This window comes from Trichosurus vulpecula, chromosome 3 (assembly GCF_011100635.1).
Source record: "Trichosurus vulpecula isolate mTriVul1 chromosome 3, mTriVul1.pri, whole genome shotgun sequence".
Classification (NCBI taxonomy): domain Eukaryota; kingdom Metazoa; phylum Chordata; class Mammalia; order Diprotodontia; family Phalangeridae; genus Trichosurus; species Trichosurus vulpecula.
The window spans coordinates 180,450,325-180,463,412 of NC_050575.1; the positions used below are offsets into that span (position 1 = coordinate 180,450,325).

The following is a 13,088-nucleotide window of genomic DNA, read 5'->3' on the forward strand; positions in this document are numbered from 1 at the left end:
TCCTGCTTCACTTAAATCCGATTCGCGATCACTCATGATGTCTTTGGTCCTCTTCAAAAAAACAAAACAAAATCCAACTGAATAAATAGGAGACTGGAAACCGGGAGACCTGGGTCTTAGTCCCAAGCATTAACTAGTATGAGCTTGACCGAGTCACTTTGTCTGGGTCTCAGTCTCTCCAAATTGCAAAACGATCCAGCGGGCTTAGGGGATCCTGCAGAAGCCACTTCTCAAGAGTCCACGAATGGAAGCCGCAGAACCTTCGGGAGGAAGCGGGCTTTGAGCTGCGGATGAGCTCGGTGCATCCTGGCCGGCAGACACACCTCTGACACCGGAGCCCCGCACTCTACCTCCTCCTCACCTCACCCGGGTAGCAACAGCCGCAAATACACCCCCGCGCAACTTCCTGGTTTCCCTCCCTCTACTTCCTCCCAAGCCAAACCCGAGAAAATCCTACCGTCGTGAGTCAAGTCCCGTCGAGGGGGCAGCGCGCAGGCGCGCGGCACGTAGCGGGCCGCCAGTCGGTTCTTTCCCATCCTCCTTTCCTACCCCCTCCACCCCCCACCCCCACCTTCTTCCCAGCCGGGCCGGATGGTTTCCCGGCCTGCCCCGCGCAGGCGTTGACGTCCGCACAGCTTCGTCCCCGCCGCCGCTGCCGCCATTGGACTCGGCGCTTCCTCCGTCCATCCCCATCTTGAGTCTCGGGTCGCTGCCTCCTCAGCCTTTTCTTCTCGTCCTTCAGTGCGGTTTTGCCCCAGCTCCGGCAGCCTGCTGCCGCGAGGGAGAAGCTGCCCGGGCGGAGGGTGGGAGGGAGGGTGGGACAGGGTGGGGGGGTCGGTGGGCAGGCGGGCGGTGAGGAGCGGGAAGTGACAGAGCCCCCCACCCCACCCCAGCCGGAGACTGCCTCGGCGCCACCCCCGCAGCCCCGGCGGGCGCAGGTCCTCAGCGCCGCGCCGCCTTGAGCCTCACCGCGCGGGACCCGGCCCGACCCGACCCTCGCCGCCCCAGCCTCCTGGACCCGGGGCCAGCCCGTCCCCTCCCTTCTCCCCCTCCCCTCCCCTCCCCCTTCCCCTTCCCACCCCCAGCGCCTGGTTCATGAATTATGTCGGCCACCAGCGTAGACCCTCAGGTAAGTCAGTGGTTTTGTGGGGGAGGCCGGGGTTACATTCGGGGTCCCCGCTCCTGGAGTGCGTATTAGGGGAGGGAGGACCTCTCTGGGCTGTTTCCCCTTCCTTTCCGCTGCTCATTCATCGTGCCCCCCCCCCCCCCACGCAGTCCGGACTGCTTTTCTGAGATCTTCCTGCCATTCCTTTTCTCCCCGCCTTCGATAATTCCCAGTCTTCTCCAGTTATGGAGAAGCTTTAAGGGGGGGGGAGGGGGCGGAGGAGAGACTATGTCTGACCTGGAAGGTTAGAGAAATTTGTCCACACACAGCATGTAAGGTGGACATAGATTTGGATTAATAATTGCAATGAGGAGTGAATAAGTACTTAACATTGTTAAAAAATACGAAACAAAAACATTTTTTAAACAAGCTATTTATAACTTTGGTGTTTTTCTTTTAAACTTATTTTACTGCACTTAAATGGAACCCTTCCACGAGTAACTTTCTTTCCTCCTTTCTTGGGCTTTTTCTGTGTTCGTTCTCCTCGGCTCTGGCATTACAGAGAACAAAAGGACAAGATAATAAAGGTAAGGAAAGTTCTGGGAATTTGCAGTTGATTGTATAATAGCATATGAAGGAGGAAGAGTTCTTTCTTTGAAAATGATTCATGTTTGCAGTAAAGACCATATGGAAACCACCTAGTGAGCTACCAAAGAAACCAAAGTTGTTTTTTTTTTCTTTAGATTTTTAAGAAACACTTTGGATTACATGCAGGATATGATTGTTAACTTGTTGAAGAAAATACATTTTCAAACAAACAATTCCATGAAAGACATTGTGGTATAGAGGAAAGCATAGGCCTGAAAGTCACAAGGAGGTGGCTTTTTATCACAGTTTTTTCCACTGTGTGACCTTGGGCAAGTCATTAGGCCTCATTTACCTCTTTAGTAAAGAGTTTGGATCAACACTAAGGTTTAAATTTCTCTGATTCTGTGCTTTTCCCTATGTTTTTTTTTTTTTTGGATGATAGAAGTGTCAGGGAGTTGCCCGGCTGAATCATCACAGAGTTGAATGATTTTAAATGAATATTCCGGGTCTTTATTACCTAGTTCTAAGATACTTTCTGTAGAATTGTCTTATGAAAAGTCACTGTGCTGATATAATATGTGCTTTTCTGGGAAGGAAGTTTAATTCTCTTTTGTGATCTCACACTTTAAAAATCTTTTAGAACAGTTGATATTTTGTTTTTTAAAAGTTATATTCAAATAATAAGAAGTCTTCATATTTTTCCAGAAGACTGTTTTTACTTTGTTATATTGTGCTGATGTCATTAATTGCGTTGTATATTCATTTTTCCAGGTCAGAATCATAAATGGGGTTGGGACTCAATTATGTGACTTCCAGAATTTTTTGTCATGTAATTGTAGCCATTTTTTTTCAGCTAGATATGCATTACAAATTTTGTATGTTTTCCTGAAATAAATTTTCTTTGGTGTCCTTAGTTTGGGATGGAATTTGAGTCCCATTTACCACATTGACCATAGCTTTTATTTATTAGGAAGTAGTCCATGTGAGTATGTGTGTACATTTATCAATTAAATACTATGTGCCATCTTGGGATAGGGATGGAGTAGTCTAGGAAAGGCCTTCTGCAGAAGGTCATTTTTGGGTGGAGGCTTGAAAGAAGCCAAGGATTCTAAGAAGAGGAGATGAAGAGGAGCATTCCAGGGATGGGGGATATTTAGTCTCAGAGATGGGAAATGGAGCTTAGTGTGTGAGAAACTGCAAGTAGAGCAATACAGCTCGACTACATTCCTGATTATTTATATATATTCTGCATATTTATTTCTAGATTTCTTCCCAAAATTTATAAAAATACAATAAGGTTATTGAAAGTTCTGCACTGTTATATACAGTACTATTAATGGTTATGTCCATTTTTATGTATTGGAAACCATATAATTTTTTATAGAAATTAATGGGAAAAGGAACTTGACCTTTTTTAGTTTGCATTGTGGTATACAGGAAGGTGATTGTTGATGAACTTTTAAGGTATAATATTTTATAATTTTTTATTCTAGTACAAAATGGTTCGTTGCATCAGAAAGATACAGTGCATGACAATGACTTTGAACCTTATCTTTCCGGACAGTCAAATCAGGTTAGTGTGTTGTTGATGTGTTTTTTAAAAATTTGTTTGCATTGAGAATTTTTTGCTCTATATTTTGGGGCTGTTTTTTAAAAAAAACCTCAAGGAATAAATAAAACAGTATAGTTTGAAGTGAAAGAAACCCCGAAAAAACTTTAAATCAGAGGCCTGCCTAGCCTTTTGACTCTTAAAATATGCTTCTGTATTAAATATGGATCACAAATGCAGTGAAGATGAGGGCCTTTATTTCAAGCAATAGCATAATATAGTGGATTAGAGTGCTGGATTTGGAGTCAGGAAGACCCTAGTTCAGGTCTTACCTCTGACACTTACCTGAAAGACCTTAGATAAATCACTTAACTTCTTTGGGCCCTGGTTTCCTCATTATTAAAGTGGAGGTGGGGTGGGGAGGAGTGGACTAGTTTGGTTTCTAAGATCCCTTCCATCTCTAAAGTCCTATGGTTCTTTCTGGTGGAACTGCCTCCTATGGAAGGATGGAATAGAATAGATAGAGGAATCTACCAGTGGCTTTGAGAATTATCTTTTAATATGGTGTCTTTAGCCAGTCTTTGGCTATAGTAGCAAGCATACCTTCAAAAGCTTATGGAGCACTGGATTTGAGTTAGATGGCCTAGATTTAAATCTTGCCTCTGTTGCTTCATCCTTGGGCAAGTCACTTATTATCTCTGGCCCTTGTTTTCTCCATCTGTAAAATGAAAGATTTAGACTAAATTATTTCTGAGGTCCTTCACAACCCTAAAAATCTGTGGTCCTGTGACTTATATTTAGAATTATGAAAAAGTCTTGTTTTCTTAGTTTTAGACTTGGAACATAACTTACTTTAGAAGAGAGCTCCTCCCCCCACCCCACATACTTTGACCTTCCACAGAGCACCCACTTCTGATGACTTTTTTTTCCTGGCTGTCTTAATACTGGCTCCTTGCCAGGTGTTAAGTCAGGGACTAAGCTATTAATAGCCCCAGTAGGCTGACAAGCCCCATAGAGATGAGCACAGGCCATCTAGAATTCCTCTGCTGCTTCTTGGTTAGTCTAACTGTCCTCTAGAGCTAACCAGACTCAGAATAATCTAGCCTACTGCCTCTCTAGCCATGCCTTGTCCCGGGCTTGGGAAGCAGAGATGACCTTAGTTCAAGTCAGGATCATAGGTTTGGAACTGGAAGAGGAGCCTCAGAAATAATTTAGTCCCACTGCCTCATTTTAGGATGAGGAAACTGAAGCCCAGGGATTAGGTGGTTAAGTGATTTTCCCAAGGTCACATAATAATAAGTGGTAGACCTGGTTCTCTCCAATCTCTGTAGGTCCAACATTCTTTCCTCCACCATCTTCCCTCAGGTCAGTGACAAAAGGCTCAATTTTCTTTAGCTTCAGGTTCATTTCAGAGACTTTACAATGAAACTGTTTCTTTGTCCACCATAATCATATTTTACGTAGTTTTGGATTTCTCTATGTGCCACTGTGTTTGGCTCTCTCTTGGGCACTAAACTTATCCTTATTGATTTTGCATATATCTCATTTCCAGTTACTTCGTAAGTTCATTGAGGGCAAAGACTGTTTTGCTTCATGTGTGCATTCTGAGCACCTAGCAAAGTGCTTTGCACATAGTAAGGGCTTCATAAGTGTTTGAACAGTTAAATTTTTATATGTATACTGAATTTTAGCAAAAAAAAAAAAGTTTTCTAAAACTAACTGACCTGGCTATTTCAAAACTTGGAATAGCTACCTTGGCCACAATTCTCTATTGGTCCTGAGATAATATAGAAAAAGTATGTACCATTGGCCATTAGCACGACAATTTTGGTTAATTTATGTAAGTTTTAAAATTCTTAGTGAGGTAGAGTGAAGCTAATAATTGATAATAAAACATTTTCCAAATACCCAACTCATGTGGAAGTCATATTTAGAAATGTTATTGGCTGCATGGAGGATGCTAGATTCTTGATGCTTGTAGAACTATAGAATATTACAGTGACAATTCATATTTCTATAGTACTTTCAGGTTTACCAAGCCATCTCCTTACTACAACTCTTTGAGGTAGGCAGTGTTCTTTTTATTGATCTTGATTTTATAGATGAAGCAGTAGGTTCAAAGAGGTGAAGGGACTTGCCCATGGTTACATAGCTAGTAAGTATTATATCTAGAATTCAAATCCAGGGTTATTTCCTCTACAAATGAGATGGTGGAGGTAATGCTCGTTTGCGGTCCTTATACATTAATGTAAACTATTCATATTAGCATTATACACCAATCTAAGAACTGGCTGTGGGATCTCAGAGATCATCTGGCTTACTACCATCCACCAATTTTTTTTTAGAGGATGAAGGAAGTTGTGGCTGAGAGGGTAATTTTCTTGCTCAGCACTAGAGTTGGAACCAGAAAGCCTTTTATCTTTTAAAAAAGATTGATTTTTATGTGTAAAACATGTGGTTTCAGTTCTATTTAAAATCTCCTTAAATTATTGTTATAATTGTGAGTTATTTGGGATACTGCTCTTTTGTTTTTGAATTCATCTTCTGGAATAGGTCATTACTACTTTTATAGAGTTTTCTTATTTCGAACAATCCTGATGTAAACAATTCAAGATGTAATATGCTAATCCATCTTTCAATGGTGATTTCTCTCTGATCATTGTAGTGAGACCCCTTTGATATATAACGGGCAATAATCTTGCCAATCAAGGTATTTCCGGATGCCTTGATTATATTCTAGGTATCTAGATATTGTTGGTAATATCCAGACTAGATGTATTAATCTTAACTACAAAATCTGAACAATTTAGGCAAAATAACAAAGAATGGCTTCGTAAATTTTATAGAACGTTATGTACTTTTAGACACAAGTCTCTTTTTGCAAAGTTCTTATTTTCTTGGAAGTTGAGTTGAATTGGAATGGAATGAAATAAGGCATTTATCATTTACAAAATGGTCTTCTATGAACTTAAAATCTTTAGTTTTAAAGATTCTGTCTTATCTGGTTTCTGTCTGGTATAGTGCAATAAACTACAGTAATAGTAAGGTCTTGGCTATTCTGAACTTCAGGGAGTTATGGATAGCCAATTTTTCTATATGCCTGAGCGCTTACCCCTTTAAGGATCCAAACGTTAAAAAAAGTTTTGAAAAGTCTTTCTATTTAATACAATGTTTGTCAAATGCCTACTATGTGTGAGCGATATAAGAGAGACAGTATAAGGAATAGGGAACTGGTCTTAGAATCAAGAAAATATGGGTTCAAGTCTTATATCTGGCTGTGTCATCTTGGGCAAGTCAATTGACCTCTCATTATGCCAGGAAACTTTTTAAAACAATAAATTGCAAAGCAGGTACCAGTCTGTATTGGTGGAGGAAATTCTTAACCTGGAGCTCCCTGAACCAGTGAAAGCATAGATCCAGTTTAAAAGAAATGAGTAAGATATTATGCTGGTGTAAACTGTATTATATATATTCCTGCCTTCTCAGGCTGTACTTAACACAAGCATTTTCTTAATGTTGGGATGGAGGTGGAGTATCATTATGACTAATAAACATTTATTAAGTGCCTACTATGTGCCAGGCACTATACTAAGCTTTGAAGGTACAAAAAAGGGAAAAGACAGCCCCTGCCCTCAGGGGGCTCACCATCGAATGGGGTAAACAAATATATACAAGACAAATAGGAAATAATTAACAGGTAAGACACTAGTATTAAGGGGGTTGGGAAAAGCTTCCTTTTGAAGATGGAATTTTAGTTGGGACTTAAAGGAAGCCAGGGAAGTCAGGAGATTGAATTTAGGAGGGAGAGTGTTCCCGATATGGGGGGACAGTCTGTGAAAATGCCTGGAGTAGAGACATATAATGCTTTGTTTGTGGAATAGCAAAGAAGTTGGTGTTATTGGAGCAGAGTGGTAAGTGGAGTAAGAAAACTGGAAAGGTAAGAGGGGATTAGGTTATAAAGGGCTTTGAATACCAAACAGTATTCTGTATTTGCTCCTTGAGACAAAAGGTGGCCATTGGAGTTTATTGAATGATGGGGATGACATAGTCAGCACTTCACTTTAGGAGATCATTTTGGTGCCTGAATGGAGGGATGAATTCAGGTAGGGAGAGACTTGAGATAGACTAACCCATCAGCAGGCTACTGCAATAGTCTAGGCATGAGGTAATAAAGACTTGCACTGGAGTGGTGTTGGTGTCAGAGCAGAGAAGGGGGCTTATTCAGATATTGTGAAAGTGAAATCAACAGGCCTTAGCAACAGCTCAGATATGGGGGTGCGAGGTAGTGAAGAATGCAGCTCAGTTATGAGCCTGAAGGACTAGGAGGATGGTGTTGCCCTCTCTAGTTAACAGTGCAATTAGGGGGTGGGATGAGGGCTTAGGAAAGATGAGTTTTGCTTTGGACATGTGGAGTTTAAGAAGTCTATTGAGCATCCAATTAGAGATGTCTGAAGAACAGTTGGAGATGTGAGAGGTTAATGGATGGGTTGAGACAGGTGAATACAGTGACACCCATAAATGCTTTTGGATAGGGCCGAATAGCCTGAGACTATTCTTCCCCCCAGTTTGTGTCCTGCCTTTCTGTTTTTCTTGTCCCTTTATTTGCTGTCAGTTATCACTTCTTGGTATCAGTGTGCTTCTGTTAGCTCTTAGTGTGTAGATAAGAGGAAATAGATTCTACCTGTAGTGAGGGCTTCTCATATGTAAAATAAGTTATAGAGCATGAAATTTATTTAGCTGTGCAGAACCCTGTTTTTACTTTAGTGGTTCTTATGTTCTAAATAGATAAGGTACTAGGATTGTAGGATTTAGAGCTAGAAGGAACTTTATGGATCATATAGTACAAATGTCTCTCAGTCCCTCCACCCTCATATTATAGATGATGATGTTGAGGCCCAGAGAGGGGAAATGACTTGCTTAAGGTCACATAGGTAGTAAGTAGCCAAACTGGGAACTCTTTAAATATTTTCTGTATCAAACGGATGTTCACCACACTTTCACTCCTACTTTCACCTTAGCTCTATGACCTTGGGCAAATCACAACCACTCCATTTCCTCATCTGTAAAATGAAAATAATAGTTCAGTACCTGTTTTCATGGATTTTATGAAAAAAAGATCTTTGTAGAATTTATAGTGCTATATAAATGTGAGCTACTGCTTTTCTGCAGTTTAGTTTTATTTAAACCATATACAAAAGTTTAAGGTCTTATTCAAAGTTTCACTGTCTAATGTTGAAAACTTTATAACCTTGCAAGAAGCAGCGTGTTTTTAGGTATTGTGAATTGCGGATGGCAGATACATGGTGATTAATGTTAAGTGATAAACAATAAGTTTGTTTTGTTATGTTCTAAAAATCTAATTTTATCATTTTGCAAGCAGTGTTGAGAGATTAGTTAACCTCAGCCTACCAATAGATATCTGGTCAAATAATTTGGTTTAGATTACTTTCTGAAATGGTACAGATGTACATTGCCAAATTTTAAAAACTTAACTGCAAGAAAAACTCTTAAGCTTTGCCATATCTAATGATTTGGTTTTTTCTTAATTCTTATAATTTGACAGCTTTTCTGGTTCCAGAACTGGATCAGAATCTTTCAGTGGATCCACTTTCAGTAGTTTTTAGAATTCAAATACTCAGAAGAATTGTGATTGGGATAGAACCTAGACTTGTGTTTTTATTTGTATGGTAAACTCCCAGATGAGGAAATGCCTTCTATCAGGGCACCTTCTCTGCATCTTTTGGTCTTGAAGAATTGCCTAAAATATTGAGAGGTATAGTGATTTGCCCAGGGTCACATAGGCAGTATATCTCAGAGACAAGATTTAAACCTAGATCTTGCTAGCTTTGAGGTTAGCTCTCTATATACTGTGACTTGCTTGCTGCCTTCCATCATATAGATACAGAAAGGAATAAAACCAAATTTTATTTTCTTTCTTAAAAAAGGTCCCATTAAATGTCATTACTATTTTTCAGTTGTGTCTGACTCTTTGTGACCCCACTTGGGGTTTTCTTGCCAAAGATACTGGAGTGGTTTTGCCATTTCCTTCCCCAGCTCATTTTACAGATAAGACAAATAGAGTTAAGTGACTTGCCCCAGGTCATACAACTAGTAAGTGTCTGAGACCAAATTTGAACTCAGGAACATGAGTTTTCCTGACTCCAGGCCTGCCACTCTAGTCACGTCACCACCTAACTGCCCCTGTTACTATTTAGCTCAAGATTTTTAGCTTAGACATTTAAAACAGGCCCTCCCAATTTTTTCTCCCTTAGAAGTTCAAATGGATTGAACTTTTGAAGAAAATTACCAGATGACACAACCATGCTGGTGACTAGTGGGCCGTGTCTTTTTAGGATCATAGCTCTAGAACTGGAAAGGACTTCAGAGTTTTTATCTATTCCAAATTATTTCCCCATGCCCTCATTTTACATATGAAGAAACTAAGGCTTAGAGAGATTAAATGACTGGTGGTAATATGTAGAATGGATGAAAAGGTATCATGAAAAGGTATCTTATGTCTAATATTTGAATAAGAAGAAAATTCATATTTTTATTAGAAGTCTTTTATATTTATTTTAATTTTTCACAACTTAACAAGATCATCTCAAGAATGACTTTCAGAATTAAGCATAAAGCAGTCAGTTGAGCAATGAAACGGATTGAGGAGGAAAAGTAATTTTGTAGAAGTTAAGTAGTATAGGCTGTTTAAAAATCATAGGATTTAGTTGTGGATGGGATGTTAATGATCATTTAGTACTAGACTAGACAGCTAGTACAACCCCTTCATTTTACAGGTACTTCTGAGACCCAAAGAAAGGAAGTGATTTGCCTACAGTTACAAAGGTAGTAAGTTGCAGAACTAGGAATTGAATTCAGGCCCTCTGACTGTAAATCAAGAGTTGTTTTCACCACATGACGCATACTGTGTGTGGTCCATGAGTTATTCAACTGGACTAGACTGATTAGGAACTAGCATTGTCAAATAAACATATAGTGCTTTTACTTGTGAGTTTTTCAGTTAAGTTTCTGACAAGTAAATAAAATAAATTTGGCCTATTCTAAACTTTTCTTTCAGAAAAACGTCTTGTAATTAGACAACATTTTCAGGTTCCAGAATTGATTTATCTGAGATAACATTAAGTAGGGCTTTATAATTAAAATAGCTAGAAGACTGATGATTCAGTTTTGAGGCTTAACTGTGTTAATGCCTCTCTCAGTACCATATGTTTGCAAATACTTTAGTCATATTATTGATATGGATAAATTGAAAACTGTTATTCTGGCTTTTTTATTTTACTTGTTTCTAATGCTGTTAGAAGGTGTCCTTGATCTTAAGCAAAGTGGTTTTTATATATTGCTGAAAGTAGAGTTCTTAACACTGTAAGTGAAGATTGTTTTAGGGATTTTATTTAACTTCTCAGAACAAAGACAAATTGATGTACTTCTTTATCAAAGTGAATTTTTAATTGTGTTAATCTCAGTCATTTTTTGGTCTTATAATGAATTTTTTAAATTGAAATTGCCTTAAAGTATAAAATAAAGGTGCATATTAACTTTACCAAGTTAACTTAGAAACAAATGTACTGATGGAATGATCAGTAAGTTTTATTATTCTTGTTGGTAGACAAGTTTTCAAAAACAATAAGCATGTTGTGTCATAAAAGAAAGAGTATATGTCAGAAACTGCTGTCTCCACATTCCATTATTGATTTTTCTAATTCTGGAGAATAAACAAGAACTCAAGGGGGAAAAATCCTTATGAATAATTATTAAAAATTACCAGTCAAGTAAAGGAATTTTAATGATATTCTTGCCATACATGGTACCTACCCACAGGGATTTCTCCTTAAACTTTCTGTGAATTTAAGATACTCTTTGACCTTGGAGTCCCTGGCCTATATGAATTATTTTATAGGGAGCAAAATCTCTTAATTATGTTTGGTGATTTTGCTCCGTCTTTTAAAGAACTTATGAAAGTAATCAAATTCATCAGATGCTTTCCTGTATACCTTTAAAAGCTTTCTGCTTAAATGATTCTCTTCCTTTTCTCTGATTCCCTCCTCCATGTCACTGTAAATGTCTGAGTCATTTTATTGTTCATGAAACTTAAGTATTTACATAATTTTGGGTTTGAGTCTCAGAAAAAAAGGATATAGGAAAAAAAGATTTCAGTTCCATGACCTTTTTAATATGATTAAATTTCTAGTAAGTATGGAAACACCCTTTCCTGGTTTTCGTTCCAGAGCCAATGCATACCAATTTTAACTTTTGAATATTTTTTTTTGTAAGCCATCCTTTTAAAGCAACAAAAGTAAATTGACCAAGGGTGATAACCAGTGATTACTTAAATTTTCATTGTCTATTAGAGACTTTATAAACTTCTAAAAAGAAACTCCCTTTTTTTAGTTCCCGACATACTTATCTTGGCTTTACTGTTTGGAGGAAACTTAATATTTTCTATTTTAAAGAGGAAATTATTGTTTTTATGCAGATTTCAAGGTTTGTTTTTTTTTTTTAGATCGTGATTCATCCCAGAGACTGGGATTATAATGTCTTAATAACTAAGGCTATTAGTTGTTTGAGGTAATGCTTAGGCTAAAAGAATTGGTAGTTTTGGTTTTAATGCTTATTATGCTAATATGCTACCCAAGAATTGTTTTTGTTACTGCTTCTGAGAACAGAAATAAACGTTTTATGAAACATCACAGAAATATGATAGAAAGTTTTGATTTTGTTTTCATAGCTTTAATAATTAACCTATGTAAATGTTTTCCTTACTCGTCAGAAAATCTGATTTCATTTGTGTGGGTATTCTTTCTACCTGTGCTGAATGAATATAAGGTGTTCCAAAAGTCTTAATGCAGTTTTAAGCTTTAATAACTTAAAACTTTTTTTGGTACACCCTGTATATAGTCCTCATGAGTAACTGTGGCCAAGTGAATCAACCTGGTGGGTTATCTTCTAATGTCAGCTTCTTTAGATTTAGCAAGACTAATCCTTAATGATAATTCTTTACTGGTACCATACTTGTTATCTTTTCAAGTTGTTGAGACCTGCCATAGCTTGTGCATCAGTGCTATAGCCTTTGAGAATTCAGTTGCCAGTCATGCCATAATGAAGCATTCATATGTAGTACTCCTAAGGAACTCCACTACTGTTAAAACTGAAATAAATTTCTTTTTAAAATATTATTTATTTATTTAATATTTTTAGTTTTCAACATTGATTTCCCCAAGAGTTTGAATTACAAATTTTCTCCTCATTTCTAACCTCCCCCCCCACTCCAAGATGGCATATATTCTAATTGCCCCATTCCCTGGTTAGCCCTCCCTTCTGTCACCCCATTCCCTGCCCCATTCTCTTTTCCCTTACTTTCTCGTAGGGCAAAATAGATTTCTATGCCCCATTGCCCCTACATCTTATTTCCTAGTTGCATGTAAAAACTTTTGTTTTGAACATCTGCTTTTAAAACTTTTGAGTTCCAAATTCTCTCCCCTCTTCCCTCCCCACCTACCCTCTCTTAAGAAGGCAAGCAATTCAACATAGGCCACATGTGTATCATTATGCAAAACCCTTCCACAATACTCATGTTGTGAAAGACTAACAATATTTTGCTCCTTCCTATCCTATCCCCCTTTATTCTGTTTTCTCCCTTGACCCTGTCCCTTTTCAAAAGTGTTTGCTTTTGATTACCTCCTCCCCGTGTCTGCCCTCCCTTCTGTTGTCCCCCTTTTTTTATCTCCTGCCTCCTTCTTTCATGTGGGGTAGGATACCCAACTGAGTGTGTATGTTATTCCCTCCTCAGGTCAAATCCAGTGAAAGCAAGATTCACTCATTCCCCCTCCC

The 13,088-nt window shown here is 38.6% G+C and overlaps 1 protein-coding gene across 4 annotated transcripts in view; it reads left to right on the forward strand.

Moving 5' to 3' along the window:
* The first annotated feature begins 1,054 nt into the window (after window positions 1-1,054).
* Window positions 1,055-13,088, forward strand: part of YTHDF1 (YTH N6-methyladenosine RNA binding protein 1) — a 30,361-nt gene continuing 18,327 nt past the window's right edge. For 3 of the 4 annotated variants that reach the window (XM_036749464.1, XM_036749462.1, XM_036749461.1), the window contains exons 1-3: window positions 1,055-1,129; window positions 1,668-1,692; window positions 3,187-3,266. In XM_036749464.1, the coding sequence (XP_036605359.1) occupies window positions 1,103-1,129; window positions 1,668-1,692; window positions 3,187-3,266 (132 nt within the window). In that variant the 5' untranslated portion in view covers window positions 1,055-1,102. Of the gene's footprint in view, window positions 1,130-1,667; window positions 1,693-3,186; window positions 3,267-5,262; window positions 5,308-13,088 lie in introns of all 4 variants that reach the window. The other variant, XM_036749465.1, reaches the window with a different exon arrangement.